The 20,819-nt window shown below is 59.8% G+C and overlaps 1 protein-coding gene across 1 annotated transcript; it reads right to left on the bottom strand.

Annotated features, from left to right (window-relative positions):
- Positions 1–656: 656 nt before the first annotated feature.
- TANGO6 (transport and golgi organization 6 homolog) lies at positions 657–20,379 on the bottom strand. Its single transcript, XM_059857588.1, has 17 exons — positions 19,686–20,379; positions 19,340–19,456; positions 18,474–18,600; positions 17,658–17,782; positions 17,044–17,206; positions 16,452–16,534; positions 14,787–14,899; positions 13,345–13,521; positions 11,666–11,792; positions 10,947–11,126; positions 8,243–8,377; positions 6,521–6,970; positions 6,291–6,348; positions 4,726–4,878; positions 2,667–2,818; positions 1,621–1,734; positions 657–988 (listed from the first exon to the last, which is right to left on the bottom strand). Exons 1-17 carry the CDS (start codon positions 20,373–20,375, stop codon positions 812–814), a joined length of 3,141 nt encoding a protein of 1,046 aa, XP_059713571.1. The 5' UTR covers positions 20,376–20,379; the 3' UTR covers positions 657–811.
- Between the last annotated feature and the right edge of the window lie 440 nt (positions 20,380–20,819).

The following is a 20,819-nucleotide window of genomic DNA, read 5'->3' as shown; positions in this document are numbered from 1 at the left end:
GAGAAGGGGGTGCTGGACACCCCACACTCAGTAGGACACAGGGCAGCTGGGAAATGGGTTCCTGGGGCTGTGCATGGTGGGGTGGGAGAGGCAGGGGGCCACCAAGCTGGGTCCCTGAGGACTCTGCTCCCCCCACAACGTGGGTGTGCAGCAGCTCCCGGTGCAGGAATGGGGCCCTTGGTGCTGCAGCACTCATGGGGACTGCCCTGCCTGGAGGGAGGAGGTGACTCTGATGTTGGGGTATCCCTGAGCACAAAGTGGTGAGTGGTGGTCCTAGCCAGGTACCCTGCTGGGTCTCTTAGCCCCTCCTCAGCATGGAGGGGCTCTTGGTGCCACACCAGAGGGGCCCATCCTCAGACCCTGTGGTGAGGGAGCCCCTGGACTCTTCAGCATTCTTGTGGTGTGAGTACAGTGCCAAGGAGGGGCCACAGAATTCCACTCTGGGGGTGCAGACAGCAGAGCCCCCCTCCCTCCTGACTCCCCTCGGGGACAGCCACACATTTGGTGCTGCCTAGCCAAAGGGAGCCTGAAGCACTGGCCATACACCCTGCTTGCCCAACTCAGGGCTCACCCTGGGGGTGGCACAGGGTCTGGGACATGACCATGACGGCACCCATGAGCTTTGCGTGGCCCCACAGACACCACAGACACAGGGCTGAGCACATCTCAGTTTAATCCCACACCTCGTCCCAGCGAGGGTCCCGTCCCACCCGACACTGCCAGCAGCATCCCGGAGGGCACGGTGAGCCCTTCCCTGGGGAGCCACCAGCCCTGACCCCAGAGAGGAGCAGTTCATTCCAGCTCAGCCCCACTACGGCAGCACCACGATCTTCTTCTCCAGGGTCTGCGGGGGGAACAGGACCCTCCTCATGGCGCTGTCCAGCTCCTCCAGGGCCAGCTGTGCGTGCAGCACCGTCGCGGCGTCGCGCTCGGCCGTGGCCACGTGCTTCAGCAGGCGGTACAGGTCCCGCAGCACGTCCCGCAGCACCTGGGCACGGCACGGGGCAGGGCCGGCCTCAGCACCGCCCCTCGGCGAGTCCCGGCAGGCTGGGGCTGCCCCTTCCCCCGGGGCACCGGCCACGGGCACCGCCGCCGCAGCCTCGGCCCCCCGTGACTCAGTTTCCCCACACGCCAGCAGCACACTGTGGTGATCCTTCAGCCCGGGGGCACGGGGGCATGTCGGGATCCCGGCTGTGGGGATTCCCCTGGGGAACCGGCTGTTTCCCCCACGGGAGCTGAGTCCCAACACGCTTGTTACTGGGAACTGCGGAGGGAGGCCACAGTGGTGGAAAAACCGGGCATTTCCAAGTCAAATCAGTGATGAACAGCTCCCACAGCTCCCAAGAGCTGGCACTGCCCCAGCATGGCACGGCACTGTCCATGGCACAGCTCAGCAGCTCAGAGGGACCCCCCCACAAAGCCCCCCTTCTCCAGGATCTGTTGAGGGAACCCTTTAGTGGGGGATGCCCAAATTGGTCATCTCAGTCCCTTGGGACTTTCCCTGGAAGCCGCTTGGGAATGAGTCCTGCAGCCCCTACAGAGCATGGGCCCTCCCCAAGGTGCACCCAGGAGCCCCTTGGGGGCTGTCCCTGCCCCAGGGACAAGCAGGGGCTGACCCACCTCAGTGACCTTCTCACTCAGCCCCCGCAGCAGCAGCACCACCACGTGCACAGCAGCTCTTCGCACTTCAGCCTCGGGGTCTGTGCGGGCTATGGCCGTCACACAGCAGGTCACCTGTGGGGACAGGGCAGGGGGGCATCATCAGGGCCCGAGAGATGCAGGGGATCCCATCGGAGCAGCCACTGACGTGCTGGCATTGTCCCAAGAACGAGGATGGGAGCCCCGTGCCCTGTTGGGTGCGGGCTCCGAGCAGCTCCCCCCAGGGCTGGGTGGCACATGGATGCCTCAGGAAGCTGTACAAGAGTCTGTATAAAAATCAGGCAGAGCCAAAGGAATCTAATTAAATCCCGGCAGTGACAGCCGGGAGAATTAGCAGAGCTCGCACCTTCCCAAAATAGCAGCGTGTGGCTGACTGGCATCACACCAACTGCCGGGATCCACCGGTGCCGAGTGGGAACGGAGGGGAGCAGCCCCAGTGCCAAATCCACGGTGTCTCACTCCAGGAGCACTGGAGGGGGTGGGGGTGTGGAGCTCTGGCTCCCGCGGGGCACAGACCCATCGCCTCCAGGGCTGCTGGGCCCCTGGGAGTCGGGCTCACCCCACTGGGATCTCCCAGCAGCTCCTGAAGCTGTATCTCACCCACAGCCTGCAGCCGGGGCGGGTGAGGGCCAGCTCCTGATACTGATGATACCGATAATGAGAATTAAGATAACGGGAGGGTAACAAGGTGTCATTAAGCGGGAGGTGTCTCTGGCAGGCACCATTTGTGCCCCCAGGTCTCCTCTGGCAATGGCTGCCATGGGTGGAGCAGGCACCTAAAAATCAGGGCTAGAAGGCTAGAACCTCCCTAGTGTTTGCTTCAGGCCCCACGACTTTTATACACCACCATATCAGCAATTATCACTCAAGTCCTTAATGGAAATGTGCCGTTTCCATATGGAAATGTCCCATTTCCATGTCCTCAGCAGCCCAGCCACGTGCTAACAAATGCGCTCGTTAAGGAGAACGCTCCCCAGGCAGGGTCAGGCTCAGGATGGGGCAGGTACCTCCTGGATGATGGATCCCAGCTGGAAGCCCAGGTGCTGGCAGAGCTCGCCCAGGTTGGAGAGGCTGCTGGCCCGCAGGGCACCGTCGGGATCCCGGGCACCCCGCAGGAAGGCGCGGATCAGCGGCTCCCGGTGCTGGAACACCATGTCCCCTGCCAGGGAGAGCAGAGCTCTGGGTCACCAGCAGGGAAAGGCCCACCCTTCCTGCCAAAGCCCTGGCTCTTTTGGGAACAGATGGGTAGGGCATCTGCCTTGCAGCACCACTGAACAGCTGGATGCAACATCTGGAGTGTGGCTTGTGCCCCTCAGCACACAGCCCGTGGCACAAGAACCTGGGGCTCTTTGGCACATTCCAGTCCTCCCATGGGGTCACTCACAGTCCTGCAAACACACCAAGTGTGAATCTCAAATTCTGACATCATCCAGACCCAATCCCCTGCCCCAATTAGCACGCAGAGGTGCTGTGGAGCTGTGAGCTGCTAATGAGAGCTCGCACCCGTGCTCAGCATCCACAACCGTCCCAGGAGTGTGGTCAACCCACAGGAGCTGAGCAGATGTGTGCCCCACGGTGTGAACACACCTCCTACCGGGCAGGGCCTTGAGGGCTGCAAAGAAAGCTCCAGAAGGCCAGCTGGCCTGTGAGTTCTATGTTTTTCCAGCTCTCTTAAGCTCTGGAAACTCCTTGGACAATGGTGTCCTGCAGATGGAGGCAGTGGAGTAGACGCCTTGGGATGCCCCAGGGTGTGGAGACAGGAATGATCCTTGTGGGCAGAGGAAGCCCACCATCACCCTGCATGTGGGGGCTGAGGCTGGGGACTGGCACAGGGTGGGGGAGCACAGGGCAGCACTGTGCCAAGGACTTGCTGGGAATGTATCATGCTCTGTGCCTGCATCCCAGGGCTTGGAATTACAGCACTACGAGCAGCGCAGAGTGATCTGAGTGGGATCCCCTCCAAAGCCAGCAGTGCAGCCTCTGTGCCAGATGGCTACAGAAGGGGCATGCAACACTTCCTTTCTCCTCCTAGACAGGGAAAGCCACTCCAGTGGGACAGAAAACAGGGCTAGGCACAGGGCAGGAGGGAGGCACGATAGTCTCTTGGCAGAGCAGGAGAGCTCAGAGCCACAGAGAGCAGCGGAGCGATCCTGGAAGTGCTGGATAAATCCTTGCTCTCAGATGCTGAAGCTTTGCAACAGAAACAACCTGGTGCAATTTGTTCTATAAATACGCCGGCGAGCCGAGACGCGCCGGAGCAGCTCCCACGGCAGAGGCACCCCAGCGAGCGGGGAGAGCGCGGGGCAGGACGTGCCACCATCCCCAGGGCAGCTGCCAGGAGCAACCTGCACCCAGACAGACACTGGGACACTGCCTGGGGAGGCCCGGGACTGAGGGGCTCTGAGCTGATCGCTGGAGCCCCACAGGACACAGCGGGATGCCCTGAACCTATCCCAGCAGCGAGGACGGACGGTGGCACAGCCAGGCACTGATGCCACAGCTGGCAGAGCCCAGGGATGCCTCTCATGCCAGGGAGCATGGCACAGGCCACAGGAGAGTCACAGTCCCAGGACTCAGGGGGTCCTGGCCCTTCAGGAGTACCCCCAGCCAAGGCACAGAGTGCCCACCCAGTGACCAGGGAGCTCTGCCTGGCTGCCCCAGCACCGCGGACACCAGCGGCCACCTCCCTGGCCATGTACAGCTCCAGCTGTGTGCTCCCGCTGTCCAGGCCTCCTCCACAGAGTCAGACAAGGCATTTTAGGACGTGTCCCAACAGCAGATGCCAGAAAGGCATCATCCAGCTTCTACCTCTGAGCCCGGCATGTCCGGGCGCTTCCCAGCAGTCTCCAAGCCCTGTGCTGCCGACCGAGGGGATGGTGGGCTGCTGGCAGGACCCCTCATCCTGCTCCTGCTGCTGCCAAACCCCTGCTTCTCTTGGGCTTTCAGACCCTTCTCACCCTCTGACAACAAAAGTCCCCTGTGGGCTTTCCCCATGGTGGTGGTGAGGCCGAGCAGTGCTGTGGCTGCTGGCAGCGGGCAGTGCCATGCCCACGGCCATGGACTCACCCAGCGCCCGGGTGACACGCATCAGCACCTCGCCCAGCTTCATCCTGGAGACAGCAGCCATGGTGTCCTCTTTGCCCTGTGCTGGGCGCTCGTACTGTGCCAGCAGGACGGGCAGAATCCTCTCTGGATACTCACTGGAGAGCAGGGCAACGCCTGGAGGGGAGAAAAACTGGAAAATCAGTAATTTAGCAGTTGGCAGCGGGTGTCCACTGACTGCTGCTGGGTATGCCCTTTGACCCAGTGAGGACTTGCTGCACTGGGGCAGCTGGGCACTGCAGCCAATGCTTGGGCACTGGATCTGGTCACTGCTCCCAGCTCTTGGCCATCAGCACACGGTGCCAGCGTGTCTCTGTGCCTGCTGGATTTACCTGGCCCAGACTGGGAGCAGGAGCCAGTGCATGCTGCATGCCTGCTGCATCTCCCTGGGGCTGATGAGAGATCAGATCCCAGATGCAGGGATCAGACCCTTCTCCAGCTCCAATTCCCTCCCCTGAACACACTCCAGCCCCTCAATGGCTGTCTTGTCATGAGAGGCCCAAAACTGACCCCAGGATTCCAGGTGTGATGTCCAGCACATCAGGAATGCATCACTGAAGTCCAGCTCCATGAAACCCAGCGGTGCCACAACCACCGGCTCAGCCCCAGCCCCGCTGCTGTCACAGGGAGCAAGTGGGATACAGGGACCTGTCTGGCATGGCCCCCAGCCCTGTGCTTGGCACGGCACGGCTCGGCACGGCACAGGTGCCGGGTGAGTCAGTGCTGCAGGAACCACATCAGGGTTAATCACCGAACGGCGGCAGCTGCAGCGGCATTAATCACCGGGACGGTTACAGCCTTTGTGCTCCAGCCCTGGGCAAGGACAGGCCCGTCCCTCTCAAGACCGTACAGGCACTCGGAAGCACGGCATGAACTCCTTTCCCAGCTGCTGCCAAAGGTTACCAACCCAACGGCAGCGGTGCCAGCATGGCTGTGGGCCAGGGGAATGGCACACATCCCCTGACAGAGCCCAGGGCACTGTGACCATCCGCTGTCACACAGGGCACGCACGTCACCGCTGCGGAAGCACCTGCCTGCAGATCCCACGGGCAGCCCGGTGCTGTGGGGCTGTGCCGAGCGTGCTGGGGCAAGCACTGACCTGAGGGTTTCCTAGGAAGGGGTGTGAGTACTCAGGAGCTGCCACCTTGGCAGAGCCCCGAGGGAGCACCAGTGGGTTCCCCATGTCCTGCTCCTCTGCCAGCCTCAGCTGAACAGACCCCTCCGTGGGTGCTGGGGCTGTGCCCACGCTGTACTGAACTGCAGCCTCAGCCTGTGGCACAGACCTGGCACAGGGATGGTGACCAGCTCCAGGGAGATAAAGTCTCCAGCTTCAGGAACTCGGCATGGAGCCCACATGTGGCCCCAGGCTTGATGGAATAGCACAAAGCCACAGACTGGGAGGGCAGGAGATGCCAAGCCCTCAGCCTGGCCATGACTCTCCTGCTCTTCACTCCCAGGGCCCAGGGCCTCCACAGCACAAAACCTTCCCTGACAAAGGGCTGGCACTCGCCTGGACAGGCTCTGCTCACCTTGGATGGCTGAGAGGTAGACAAAGGCGTCCTCGTGCTTCACATTCTCCAGGAACACCTGGAAGGAAGGCAAGTGCCATCAGCAGTGACCCTGAGCTGGGCCAGCAAGGCCAGAGAGCTCCAATGATCTCCAGGCTGATGGCCTGCTCAGCGCCAGCTCTGCTGGTGGGGGACGCAGCAGGGGACAGGGACCAACGCGAGGGACAGGGACCGCAGCAGGAGCCTGGTACCTGCAGCAGCTTCTCCTGAAGCCGAATTGCCTCCGGGTCCCGCCGGGTGACCAGGCTGGCGAGGTGGCGCAGGGCAGCCGCCCGGCTGGGGGGCTGGGGGTCGTAGGCTGACACCAGCAGCTCCTGGAGCCCGCCCGGGGCCGGGCTGTCGGCACGCGGGGCTGGGGAGGCACCGGGCTCACGGCACCCGCTCTGCTCCGTGCCGCTGTCCCTGCGGGCCGGGGGGCTGGGGGCTCTGCCAGCAGGGCTCCGTGCTGCCGTGCCAGGCTGCCTGCCCAGCACGCCGTGGGCAGCGGTGCCCAGCGTGCCGGGGGAGCAGGCGCCGTGGGTGAGGATGGCGACGCGCAGGTCCAAGGCCAGCTCCTGGGTGAGGGGCTCGGGGTAGGTGCGGGACAGCTCCTCCAGCAGCGGCACCAGCCGCTTCAGCACCGCAAAATCGCTGGATTTCAGCTGGGGACGGAGAGGAGCAGCCCTGGCTGTTACCAATGTAACGAGGGTTCACTCCACTCCCTGGGATGTTCCCAGGAGGGTGGGCATGGGGCATGGGGGTGAGGAGCCACAGAGCCCCATCCCCAGGTCAGGAGCTGGGCTCCAGGCACCACGAGCTCCTCTCAGCCCAGCGCCAATCCCAGCCCTGGCAGCAGCCATGGGAGAGAGTGGGAAGCACAGGAACCTGAAGAACAGCAGTGTCTGGGTACGGGGACCAAGCCAGGGACATCCCTCCCACCAGCACTGTGCCACACATGCCATCAGTCCTGCCTGGAAGGACGTTCCCAGCACAGCAGCCATGACCTGTCCTGAGCTGGAGAAGCTCTTGCCCTAACCTGGATTTAACTGCTAAAATCTGGGATGTGAGGCCTGGAAAAGGGTGCTTCAGCAGAGATTTTGGATGATTGCATAAAACCCCTCGCCTGCTGAAACCCAAACAGCTCTGCAGCTCCTTCCAAAACCTTTCACATTCCATTTTCCAAATTATGTCACTCCCATTAATGCAAAAGTGGGAGCAGAAACTCGCCTGGGAGGGGCCCACTGCAGCCACAAGACTCTGGCTCTAACTTCTCTTCAACTACAGTTCTTTTCCCAGTATTAGAAATTTAGCAATAAGAGACAATAAATGATCTTTTTCTGTTAACAGCTGGGTCTTCCTTAGGGCAAATCCAGGGATGAAACAACCCCAGAAGCTCAGTGATGGCAGCACGTTAATGGATGTGCCACTGCTCCCCATGGCAGCTCCACTGACTGACACAGAGCTCATATACACATATAGGTATTACAAGGTAACTGAGAGATATAAATAACAATATAAATATGTATAAAATGTAAATACAAAAGTACAAGGGGATTTTCAAGGGTACAGCCCACATGGGAAGTTCACAATACTCTGCAGCCAGAGTCTGTGACCGTGTGGGGATGCAAAGGGTGCAGTGCTGGTATTTAAAGATGCTGTATGTGACTGCACTGTTCTGACAGTGCCTTTTTAGGAGAGATTATAAATTAGTTAACTGGGCTCTTGGGGGTGCCCCGCTCTGATTGAATTCTTGGTCAGCACCCTGGCACTGCCCCAAGGAAAAAAATTATATATCTTTATCTCTAGATGTACTTACAGGCTGTGACCAAGCAGGGACCCCGAGCCAGCCCAGCTGTGCCACTGCACCCTCAGCTGGCCGTGGCAGTGCCAGCCCCACACCCCACAGCCCCCGGCCCCCGAGCCTCTCCCCTCACCTGGACGGCCCCGCCGAGCACGGCGGCCACGAGCCCCATGGCCATGGCGAGGGTCTGCGCCTCGGCCGCCGCGCCGGGGCCCCGCGCAGGGTGGGCACAGGCCCGCTGCAGCACGGCTGCCAGGAACTGCTGCACCTGCCAAGGGAACGGGCATCAGCAGCAGGGACAGCCCAGGGCAGCCCCCTGCAGCTCCCGCAGCCTCTGCGCCCAGCTGAGTGTCCCTGTCCTGCACAGCTCCCCAGCACAGCTGCACACAAACAGCACAGCTGCACACAAACAGCACAGCTGCACAAAAACAGCACAGCTGCACACAAACAGCACAGCTGCACACAAACCAGGCCCCCATCCCACACGGCTCCCCAGCACAATTCCACACAAATTCAAGGAGTGTTCAGACACTGCTCTCAGGGATGCACAGGACTGCACTATTGGGGTGTCTGTTCAGGGCCAGGAGTTGGACTCAATGATCCCTGTGGGTCCCTTCGAGTTCAGAACATTCTGTGACTCTGTAATTCTGTGAAACCCTTCCCATTTTCCTCCTGTTGCTGTTCCCCCAATCCCAGTGCGGGCTCAGCCAAGTCACGTCCACAACTGGGACAAGGTGATGGTCAAACTGGTGGGGTCTCTCAGCAGCAGAAGCCCCCCTGGGGCAGGAGGAACAGAGGGATCCCGGATCCATCTCTGCCTCCTGCCTGACTCCACGGGGATAGTCCCAAAGGGAAGCTCAAGGTGGGTCTGTATGGAATTGCCCTAGGTAAAGGCTTGGAAATCCCAGAACCAAGGAGCTCCAGCCCCTGTCTACAATTCTCCACACCAGCCTCCCCCTTATCCTGCACAGCTGACACTCCAGCTGAGCCATTTCCTGTGTTCTCACTTACTTTGGGATTTTTCCCACAATATTTTTATTCCTCATGTAACCATCCTGCCTGGTTGGCATTGGCCTTCTCCACACTTGGCACCAACACCTTTGATCCCACAGGCTTCCTGCCTTCCTAACAGATCCTGAAATGAGGGAGTTGATGTTCTCCATGCCTTATCTTCTCCCAGACAAGCATGGGAAAGGTTTGCATCAGGGTCACTCCTACCTAACAGCTGTGTTGCAACAGAGGAGGAACTATTGTGTTCCTCTTCCAGAAAACAAAGTATGAGAGCAACAAGGTCCTCTTGCACCAAATTCCAAACTTCCACCTCCAGGGCACTGGGTGCAGGCAGCGTTTCCTCCTCAGCTGCCAGATTCCTTAAGCACATCCCTTAAGCAAGGAGGGAGGCTGTGGAAAAAGGCTTTGGAAAAGGCTGCATAAAAGGCTCAGGTACCTGCTGGGATAATTATTCCAGAGAAGAAATTCCATCAAACAGCAAGTAAGTAAAAAAAAATTGGAATATTTGCTTTCACAACACAGTGACACACGAGCTGGAGGGGTTGAAGTTATATTTAATATTTTAAAAAAAGGAAATTTGTGAATAAATAACAGCAGATTGCAACTGAGAAAAATTAAAACAAAAAAAAATCTAGAAAAAAAATTCAAAGTGGGAGGGGAAAAAAAAGAAAACACTGGGGCACGGTTGTGTCTCAGGCAGGAGAGAATCCTTGGTGCAGTGAGGAAATCAAGTTGACCTTGGTTATGGAGAATAAGTAAATAAAGTAAATGTGCAGTTGGAGGGGCACAGCAGCTGCTGCTCTTGGTCTCCAGCTTTGGAAGGATGGATCCCACTTGCTCCCACCCCATTAGGGCCCCCCAAACACCCCAGGGAACCCCACAGTGCAGAACCTGCTCAAAGCCTGTCCCTGTCCCAGCCCGGGGCCTCGCTGAAACACAACCCCAGGCAGGAGGAGAATGGATTTTTTGTCTGCATTTCTTTGGTGGTGGGTTTTTATCCCAGACTCCCGGCTGGACCCTGAAACCTGGCAAAGCCCTTCCCCGTTTCCCAGAGCCTCTGGGCCCGGCGGGTGGGTGTGATGGGAGGCAGGTGGGGACAAAGCGCCGCTGGGCTGGCTGTGTCCCCCTGCTGCCGAGCACACAAAGGCTCCTTTGTCCCAAAGGGAACGTGAGGAAACCTGCCTGAGCCGTGCCCACGGCAGCACGGGGAGCTGGCATGGCCGGGGCACTGGGGGAAACAGCAGTAAAACACAGCACGAGGAAGGAAAAGCCACCAGATCTGCAGGGGATCTGCAGGGGATCCAGAAGGGAGTGCCAGGCTGCCCTCGGGTCCAGCTGCCTTCCCCACCAGGCCACGCTCAGGGGGAAAGACTTGAAAAATCCTTTTTGGGACCAAAGGGCACCAGTGGCCTTTGAAATGACAGTATTTAATACATTTGGCACTGCCCATTCATGAATGTACGAGCACAGTTATGCCAACCAGGTTGCCCACATCCAACCTGGCCTTGGGTACTTCACGGATGGCACAGCCACAGCTTCTCTGGGCAACCTGTGCCAGGGCCTCACCACGCTCACAGGGAGGAATTTCTTCACTGTACCTCTTCTAACCCTGCCCTCTGTCAGGGGGAAGCCATTTTCCTTTGTCCTGTCACTCCAGGCCCTTGTACAAAGTCCCTCTCCAGCTCTCTGGGAGCTCCTTTAAGGACTGGAAGTTTCTCTAAAGGTCACTCTGGACCCTTCTCTTCCCCAGGCTGAGCAATCCCAGCTCCTTCAGCCTCTGCTCCTGGCAGTGTTCAGCCGATCCCCTGGGCTTTGCCACGACCAACCTGCACAATGTCAGTGAACACGGTGTCCGAGACGCCCTGGCACAGCGCGGCCACCAGCTGCAGGACCAGCACCTTCCTCCCCTGCCTGGCCTGGTCCTGCTCCAGCTCCAGCAAACTCCCTCCAGGCTCCACAGCTGGGTTTGGAGCCGCCTCGTCCTCCGCAGCCACCTGAGTCAGCTCCTGCCAGGAAGGGAAGGGAGGGCAGGCACGGCGAGGCAGTGGTTAACCATCAGCAACCAGTGCCAGCAATGCCAGGTGACTCCTCACACCACCACCACCTTGCAGCTGCTGGATGGTTTCTGAGAGCTGTCCACAGCTCCTGGGTGTCCCATCCTTATCCCCTCCTGTGACTCTGGGCTGGGGCACAGAATTCCAGTCCAACCCAGGCCTGGAGGGAACCGTGGGGGGCTCCAAGTGAGATCAAAGGAAGCAGGTATGGGGCCCCTCTTCTGGAGCCAAGGAAGCAACAGGGATTATTCCCAGCCTCCAACACACTTCAGACATGCTCCTGTAGTTAAAACAGCCCAGAGGGAAGATGAGGGTTAACCCCTTCAGGGATAGGGCTGCTCCCACTCCTCGGCTTCCCACCCAGCACCCAGGGCTGCTCCAGCACAAGCCATACCCCAGGACACGCAGGGGATGATCCCCCTTTTGCCTTCTGCTTGTCCAGGGAGCCCCTTCCCGCAGGTATGCCCCAACCAGGGGCTGCCTGCCCTCACCTTCAGGCAGTGGATGAAGAAGTCTCCTGCCAGACCACTCTTCTGGCAGTGGGAGAGGAGCTCCACCAAGCTCTCCACATGGCACTGCTCCAAGGAGATCTTCTGGTACAGAGCCTCATCTTCATCGCTGGAACAGGTCACGGTATCACCAGCACAAACACACCCAGAACCCCCTGACACCCAGACTCCAGGCCATGGTGAAATCCCAGTCTGCGTTTCCTTGGAAGCCTTTCTTCCCAGCACTTCCCAGCAGAGCCTGGAGGCAGCTGAGCCAAACACTGCCCAGGTCATTTGGGCTCTGCTTATTAACTAACCTGCACTCATTACCAGAAACCATGAGCCCAAAACACACGTTTCATCCAGCCCATAAATACCAGGATTAGTGCTGGGTAAGTTAGGCAGTGGTCAGAGACGTGGCAGCAGGGGAATGAGCCAGAGCCAGTATGGAACAAGTTTAAAGTAGTCTCAGTTTAAGCAAGGCAGAGCTGCTTCTAATTCTGGCCCTCGAGTACCTAAAGAGAGTTTATAAAAAGGCTGGAGAGGGACTTTGAGCAAGGGCATGGAGTGACAGGTAAGGGGGAATGGCTTCCCACTGACCAAAGCGGGGTTAGATGGGATAATGGGAAAGATTCCTTCACTGTGAGGGTGGGGAGGCCCAGGAACAGGCTGCCCAGAGCAGCTGTGGCTGCCCCATCCTTGGAAGTGCTCCAGGCCAGACTGCATGGGACTTGGAACAACCTGAGATAGTGGAAGTTGTCCCTGCCCATGGCACGGGGCAGAACAAGATGAGCTTTAAGGTCTTTTCCAACCCAAGCCAGCCCATAATTCTAACTCAGGTCAGGAAAAGCTTGAAAAGAAGCCAAACCAAATGTATTTGTGGGGATTTTGCTGCAGGTGCCCCCAGGTCCCAGCACACCCCTGGGCACAGCTGTGCCTCTGCCTGCCCACAGGGCTGGCCTGGCCCTCCTGCCAGCTCACAGCCCCTCCCTTTAAACCCAGCTGGACATCCCAGCCTGCGTGGCTGGAGACTAAAGGCTGCAGTTAACTCCCAGCATGGCCAGCTCTGCTCCACTCAGAGGCCATCTGCCTGTGCCAGAGGAGCTCCGTGGCTGCTCCGCGGCGCTGGCACTGCCACAGTCCATGCTGTGACTGTGCCACCTGTGCCCGGGGGACTCTGCTCACTGCGTCACCCGACAGGCTCGGGCTGCAGGCTGGAAGGTGAATTTGGGGGGTTTTGAGATTGGAAAGGCACATCCCTTTCCCAGATACTGCACAGGCAGGGAGTGCACACCAACGCTCAGGTGGAGCGTGATGCTTTGTGGGGCTGGAAGTCAGAGCTCTGCACCACGTCCAGGGAACCTGGGGGCTGTGTTAGCTCTGTGGAAGTGCCACCTGCCAGAGCCTGAAAGGAGGAGACCCTGTGGGACAGCTCTGTCAGCCCCCTGCTTTGCCTAGGCTCTCTGCCAGGCTTCCCTGGAAAGCCCTGGGTGCCAAGTGATTCAGAGACTGTCCCACAGCACTGACCTGATGGTTTGGGCTGTGTGGAAGTGCCACCTGCCTGAAAGGATGAGACCCTGTGGGATGGCTCTGTCAGCCCCCTGCTTTGCCTAGGCTCTCTGCCAGGTTTCCCTGGAAAGCCTGGGTGCCAAGTGACTCAGGGACTGTCCCACGGCACTCACCTGACGGTTTCCTCTACGACGATGGCAGCACCGCCCTCGCTGCCCACACGGAGCTGGCACTGTGGGTGTAGGGTGGGCACGTGGCTGCTCAGCCCAGCCAGGCCCTCCAGCACAGCCAGGGACTGCTCCCGCTCTGCCTTCTCCAGGAACCACAGCAGGATGTCCCGGCACGGGGAGCTGTCAAGGAAAAAGGAGCCAGTGGTGACACTGCTCTGCCCACTGCACCTTCCCTGCAGATGTTTTGGGATGAGGGACATGACTGCAGTGCTCTGGAGCAGCTCTCCTTGGGATGCTCCAGCTCCTGGCTCTGGCAGCTGAAGGCATTTGTGCCTGTTTCTAAGGGAATCAGCAGCACATCCTGCCCTTCTGGCGCTCCCAGATGGAAGGATTTGGGTTCCTCCACACTTCAGGCTGGCAAGGAAGCATTGTGAACACCCTTGGCACGCCCTGCCTGTGCCTCACGCCGAGGTGACAAGGGCTGGTGGCAGTGCCAAGAGAGAGGAGGAAGGAGGTGGGAGCACTGGGGTGGCACGGGGAGCCCTGCCAAGGAAAGAAGCAGGTTAATGAGGTGAAGCAGCCGCACTGGGCCGTGCCAGGGGTCTGGAAACCCGAACACTTCCAGGCAGCTGTGGGTTCAGTCATCCCTGCCAAATTCCTCAGCAGAGGAAGCAGCGACTGCTGGCCCAGCAGCAGCGTGAGCTTGGCGTGTCCCGCCAACTTGTCACGGCACTCGCTGCTCTTTGAAGTGATTAACGAGGCCTTTAATATTAAACAGCACAGGCTGTGTCTACACACACCTTTTAGGGAAAGCCTCCACACGCCAGGATCACCAGAGCACTGTGTAACCCCACCAGGAATGCTTTTACCAGGCTGGTCCTAACTCCAGGGAAAGCCTGGGAGGACCAAGGATAGAGGACAGCCAGCACCTGGTCACCCCTGTGCCTGCCACAACTGGCACGTGTGGTGCTTCCCACTGTACACCAGCCATGGTATGGGCATGGTGTGGGGGATCAGCTGCCAGGATTGTACCAGAGAGAGTGATCCCAGATTGGAGAACGATCCTGTACTTCCAAGAGGCAGTGTTTAAACTGTTTTCCCAGTTTTAATGCTATTTGTAGATCCCTCCATCCAGTTTCCAGCATCACTACCTCCATCCATGGATAACCACAATCCCTGCTCCAGGCAGAGCCACCCTGTGCTCCCAAGGGCACACTCAGCTCTATACAGAACATCCTGGCTTCAGGGAAGACAAAAACTAACATGAGAACAGGCTGCCAGTGAGGCCGTGTGCCCTGCCTGTGGTTACTGCCTGCTTGGAACAGAGTGCTTTGGGGTGAGAAGGAGGATCTCTGCTCCTGCCTGTGCCCTGAGCGTGGCTGCTGGAGGTGGGTGAGCCCAGCAGCTGAAACCCCAGCAGAAGCAGAGTACAAAGCCTCCCTTACCGTAAGTATGACACATTCTGCTTGGCGAAGGAATAGAGGCAAAACACCACTCCCAGGACTGACTGCAAGGATCCCAGCAGCAGGCTCGAGCTGTCATTCCCAACCACATACACCTACAGAGGGAGACAGGGGCACAGCAAGGGGAGTCAAACACCTGCACGGGGCAGAGGGGAGCTCAGGAACACGTCTGTGCACAGGGCAGCTACCAGGAGGATGGTGGAGGGCTCTCAGCCTCTTCCTGCAGTCTGGAGGCTGTCTTCCCTGATTACGCCACATTCCCTATTAAAACCTGCCTTCAGCACCATCCTTCTCCAAGAATTTCCTTAACCACAGCAGGGCTCCAAGCTACAGGAAGGCTGCAGGCATTTATTTGGGAAGTCTACTGCTTAGGAGTAAGGTCCTGCCTTACCCAGGGATGCAACAGGCCCCCTGGCATGAGCAAATCTTCACTGAATGACTGTGAATCTCAAAGACAGAGAACAGTCACTAGCAGGGCAGCTGGGCTGCTCAGGCTCGGGGGGGGACTGCAGAGGCTCTGGAAATGTTGTTGGTGCTCAGGGGGTATTACAGGGGCTTTGGGGATGCTGTGGAGGCTCTGGAGGGGTTGCAAAGGCTCTTGGGGGGGCTATAGGGGCTCAGGGGTGATTGCAGAGCCCTGCTCCTCCCCTTCACCACATCCAGCAGCCTCCCAAGAGGCTGAGAAATGGTCCCCAGAGGGCCCTGCCCTGCTCCACCGATGCACACAGACCTGTTTTCATGTGCTAATCCTCACGGAGCCATTCCTCCTCCCCAGACCCTTGTGTACACAAAGACTCCCAATGAAGCCCCAAGGATGGTTTCGCACTAAGCATCAAATGACACAGGTTAGGCAAAAACCCCCCCCAAACCTGGGGTCCCCTCACTAATCTGGCTGCTGTCAGGCCCCCAGTGCTCTGCCATTAAGGAGGGACCCACCCCAACCCCCCCAGCACTGCTCTGGGAGGGAGCAGCCCTCCAGACCGGTCTCTGCCTGCCAGCCAGTTACAACAGATCATTACTGGGAAAATAGACAACAACCCCAGCATTTAAGAGCTTAGCCTGCCTCGGGGCATGCCAGGAAGCAAGTCACCAGCTTCTGAAATTTGAATTCCTGGAGTGGAGATGTCCTTGTGGGTTGGAACGTGCAGCAGGAAGCTGCTGGAGCCTGCAGTGTGGCACTGGGGTTACTGGTGGGAATGGCAGGAAATGGAGTTAGGAGGGAGGTGTCACAGGAGAGACCTCCACAAAAAGCCCTCATCCTTCACAGGAAGCACAAGGATGGACCTCACCAATCCCTCAATGCCAGAACCAAGATCTGTGCTCCAAGGAAAGTTCTGAGCTCCTTACAGTGCCTAAGGGGGCTCCAAGAGGGCTGGAGAGGGACTTGGGACAAGGGTCTGGAGTGACAGGACAAGGAGCAATAACTTCCAACTGCAAGAGGATGGGTTGAATGGGATACTGGGAAGGAATCCTTCCCTGTGAGGGTGGTGAGGTTCTGGCACAGCCCATGTGGAGGCTGGGGTACTCCTGACCAGACATATGAGCATGATTGCAGGAGACACTGGGTTTGTGTGACCCAACACACACTGAACTGCTCACTGGGTCTCAAACCAGCTCTTTTTTTCTCACCCAAAGCAGACATGGTACCTTGAGCACATCTTCCACACAGGTGCCCAGCTCTGCCTCTGGCACCAGCACGGCCCCTGCTGTCAAATCCTCCAGTGCCAGCTCTGAAAGCAAAGGGCATAGACATGAGCCCCCCAAAACAGCCCAGAGCCCCCAGCAGCAGGACTGCATTCCCTACACCCAAAAGCACTTCCACAGCTCCCTTCCCTCCCCATGGGAACAGACCAGCCCTCATCAGCCATACTAATTGTGCTGCAGTGTCGTAAGCCCCCAAGGAGACATGGAAATCAACACAGACCACAACTCCATGATGGATGATTCCCCAGAGAGCTGCTGGCCAGTGTGGGGAACCAAGAGCTTCCGTCTGGAAGCCCAGAACAAGGATGTCAGAGTGGGAGAGGCTCCCAAGGAGCACGGGGCAGTGCCAAACTGCTCAGCTCCCACGCTGCAGCAACTGCACTCAAGGAGGAGTAAATATGATGTACCCAGAGAAACTGACAGAGAGCTGGGCTGCCACACTCCCCAGCCTGGCTGCTGGCCTGAGAAAACTCAGATGGAATGACAAAAGCCAGTGAGGAGCAAAACCAGAGCCCTCCCCAACCCAGGTGGGTACCTGCGGCCTCGGAGCAGCGGCGCAGCGGTGCCAGCAGGGGCTGCAGCAGGTGCCTCTCTGCCAGCTGTGGCTGCTCCCTGGCCATGGTCAGCAGCGTGGTGGTGGCCACACGCTGGAACTGCCGCGCTGCCACTTTGTCCTGGATGTGCAGCAAGTCCAGAATCTGCAAGGAAAAAGAAACAAGGACCAGCAACCCCTCAGAGGGGGCAGCCTGACGCCTCGCAGCAACCAGAGAGCCACCCACGTGCTGCTTTGCTGGCAGCTGGCATGACATTCCATGTGTGGAAGAGCCAGTGTCCTTCCCACATATGCAGGACACCTCTCTGGGTCAAACCAGGAGCCTGCACCACTCCCAGAGCCAAAGGCTAAAAGCAAGAGCTACACACAGAGCTCTTTGTAGCACAGTGCCAAGTTCCTCGTGTGATCAGACATCATCATCCAGCATTTCAACAAAACATGGAAAATTCAAGAGTGGAAACATCCTACTGCCAGAAAAACATGTTCACGTTGTGCTGGCTTGAGCCAGGCCACATTCAAGCAGAAGGAAGAGCCCCAGCACCCTCCAAGGTGAGAACTGGCTCCACATTCCCCAGCAGAGGGGCCGAGGGACTTACCTGGGGGCACACCTGTCTGTAGTAGTCCTCGAGGGACAGGCACTGCTGGGGGCAGGCAGCCAGGATCTTCCCAATCGCATCGCATTTCCTCCAGTCCAGAGCTGCTGCTTCAGCACCACCACCACCTACAACAGCAGCAGAAATCCTGGGTCAGCTCAAACCATGGCCAGCTCTGGCTGAAGCCAGGTGCTCCTAGCCAAAAACTGGATTTTGAGCTCTTATTGCTCTTTCAGGAGACACCTGAACTTAAGGACAGAAAGGGGGAAACTGCTGTGCAAGAGCCCTGATAATGGAAAGCAACTCCTACAGCCAGGTGGGTGAGCCAAAAGGTGGGGAGAGGTTGTGCTTGGATGGTTGGAGTAGGCCAGATGAGATTCTGGCACTAAAAGTATGTGATTCAGCTTGTGGAGAGCAACAGCTTCCTTCCCTGGCAGGACGTGGAGAGCAGGGATGGGATGGATCTCACTGTCCCTACATTTCTCACAGCCCAGTGCCCAGCATGGCTCCCACCACACTGGCACTGGGACAGGGCACTGCCAGCACGGATCCCACCCTGGACACACACAATGTGTGACCCCATCGAGGCACAAACAGGCTTGGAGCCAGTCAGTGTGGCCCTCAAACACATGTGTATCCCAAATTAGAGCAGTTTGGGACCTCAGCACAGTCAAAGGCAAACTCTGTGTGTCACCACATCACCTCAGCCTGGCACAAGCCAGCCCCCACATCCAGCTCTTGTGGCTCTGCTCTTCTGGGGTGAACTGTCTCAAGACACCTCTGAATCTGTGACGCTGGGGCCCAGAGCCCCCCACTCACCGTCTGTGCCCTCCAAGACACCCCGAACCACGGCCTGCACCCCGCTGGGTCTCAGCAGCCTCTCGGAGAGCAGGTGCCCGCAGAGCCGCCGCAGCCAGGCCGGAGCTGCCCCCGCACCCGGGCACCTCTGCAAGGCAGCAAAGGAGCAGGTGAGGAGCCTGTCTGCACACACCTGTGCCCAGCCCACCCCTGGGCAAACAGCCCACGCTCTGACAGAGAGCACAGCACACAGGCTTTGAATTGCTGCTTCGTCCAGCGGCACTTAGCAAATCAGGAATTAACGAGAGGTCAGCCCTCAGGTGCTCAGCATGCTATTGCATCTCTGGCAGTGTCCAAGGCCAGGTTGGATGGGCCTTGGAGCAACTGGGATGGTGGAAAGTGTCCCTGCCCATGATAGGGAGTGGAATGAGATGAACTTTGAGATCCCTTCCAGGCCGAGCCATTCTGGGATTCTAAGATTCTATTAAGGGCATTCTCCCATGGGGACTTTCCTAAAACAACACTTAAGAGACATCCCATCTCTTCCTCCCCAGGATGCTTTGGAACAGCCCCAAAGAGCAGCAGGTGCCCTGTGTCATCCCCCGAGTGGGAAGGGTGAGGTTTGGAGGAGCAGAAGCTGTGCTTGGCCGGGCACGGTGGATGTGGGTGCCAAGCCAAGGTGGCACGTGCGGCGATGACAGTCCCTGACACACCCACACCGCTGCTGCACAGCAGGGCTGGAATGACACACACCCAGCAGCCTCGCCAACGCTCGGGGACTGGTTTTTAAGGTGTAAGAACATTTCCAGAAGAGCAGCATCCTCGGCGTGCGGGAACCACGGGGGTAAGGACGGTGAAAGCCCAGTGGCGGGGATGGCCCCGGGTACCTGCTTGGGCTGTCCCTGCAGGACGAGCAGCTCCTGCACGGCCAGCGGCTGATAAACACGGTCCAGGATGTCCCTCAGGGCTTCCCGGCACTGCGCTCGCTCCGCTTCCGAAACACCCTGGAACAAAACACACCAGGGCTTTCAGAACAGCTCGGCTGGGCACTGAAGCCCTGGTCCGGGCAGCGTGCCGGTGCCCCGCAGCCCCTTGGCGGGCTCCGTGCCTCCCGTTCTTTCTCTCCCATGGGGCAGGACACGGGAGGGACCGCCTGAGGAGCGGGCTGGGCTCGGCGGGACACGCACGCCACCACCGGGGAGCGGGGACACGGGCTGCGAGTGTCGCACGGACCTGGCAGAGGGCGGCGGGGCCGTGTCCCAGCGCGCAGAGCCCGCACAGGAGCAGCCGGAGGTGCCGGGCGAGCAGCGGGGCGCCCAGCGCCGGCAGCCGGGCCAGCTCGACCAGCGCGGCCACGGCGGCGAGCAGCCGGGCCCCGCGGGTGCCGGGCGGCGGGCCCAGCCCCGGGCCCGGCCCGAGCCCCGGCGGCAGGTGCGGCAGCAGCCCCAGCCCCACGGCGGCCCGCAGGGCCCGCCGCACCGCCCGCTCCTGCCCCGCGCTCAGCGTGTCGGCGCCGGGCGGCGGCGGCGCCCCGGGGGCGGCGGGGGCGGCGGGGGCGGCGGCGAGCGCGGCCAGGCGCTCCTTGAGGCACAGCAGCAGCGCCAGCAGCCCGCAGGCCGCCGCCCAGCCCGGCTCCGCGCCCGCCGCCCCGGCCGCCAGCGCGGGCGCCCCGGAGAGCACGGCCGCCCGGAGCTGGCGCAGCGCGGCCCAGCCCGCTGCCCGGGACAGCCGCTCCTCCAGCGCCGCCGCGTTCCTGCGCAGCGTCTCCGGGCACAGGGCGGGCTCCGGGCCGGGCTCAGCAGCGCTGTCGCCATCACTGGGCGGCCCCAGCAGCAGCTCCAGTGCCTCCAGCACACGGGCCGGCTCCGGGCCCGGCTGCGCGCCGCCCGCCATGTCGGGAGCGCTGTCGGTGAGCGCCGCCATGCTGCGGAGGGCAGGGGAAGGGGCGGGGCCGCGGCCGCCGCCATGGCGGGGAGGGCGCGCAGGGGCGGGGCCGCGCGGCTGCCGCCATCTTGGGGAGGTCGGAACGGGAGGAGGACGCGCCCGGAGAGCGGGGCCGGGACCAGGGCAAGGGTGAGGGACGGGAGCGGGGAAATGGTTTCCACTATCACGGCAAGGGGTAGGTGCGCTACTGGGAAGGAATCCTTCTCACTTGAGAGTGATGAGGGCCTGGCAGTTGCGCAGAGCAGCTGTGGCTGCCCCTGGGTCCCTGGCAGTGCCCAAGGCCGGGCTGGACACTGCGGCAGGAGCAGCCTGGGACAGTGGAAGATGTCCCTGCCCGTGACGAATGGAGTTCAGTGATCCATACGGTCTCTTCAAACTCTAACCCTTCGATGATTGTGCTCAGAGTGGCTGTGGCTGCCCCTG

Source organism: Haemorhous mexicanus, chromosome 12 (genome assembly GCF_027477595.1).
Source record: "Haemorhous mexicanus isolate bHaeMex1 chromosome 12, bHaeMex1.pri, whole genome shotgun sequence".
NCBI classification, from domain to species: domain Eukaryota; kingdom Metazoa; phylum Chordata; class Aves; order Passeriformes; family Fringillidae; genus Haemorhous; species Haemorhous mexicanus.
The sequence above is the reverse complement of the archived record's forward strand: the minus strand, read 5'-3'. Positions and strand labels throughout refer to the sequence as shown.

What these genes read in the sequence shown, in the direction of transcription:
- TANGO6 (XM_059857588.1), bottom strand. Translation starts at nt 20,375, where the DNA reads ATGGCGGCGCTCACCGACAGCGCTCCCGACATGGCGGGCGGCGCGCAG. An exon ending in TGCTCGGCGGGGCCGTCCAG is followed by an intron (nt 6,971 to 8,242) that starts GTGAGGGGAGAG and finishes CTCCGTCCCCAG; the next exon opens with CTGAAATCCAGCGATTTTGC. An exon ending in GCGTGTCACCCGGGCGCTGG is followed by an intron (nt 2,819 to 4,725) that starts GTGAGTCCATGG and finishes TCTCCCTGGCAG; the next exon opens with GGGACATGGTGTTCCAGCAC.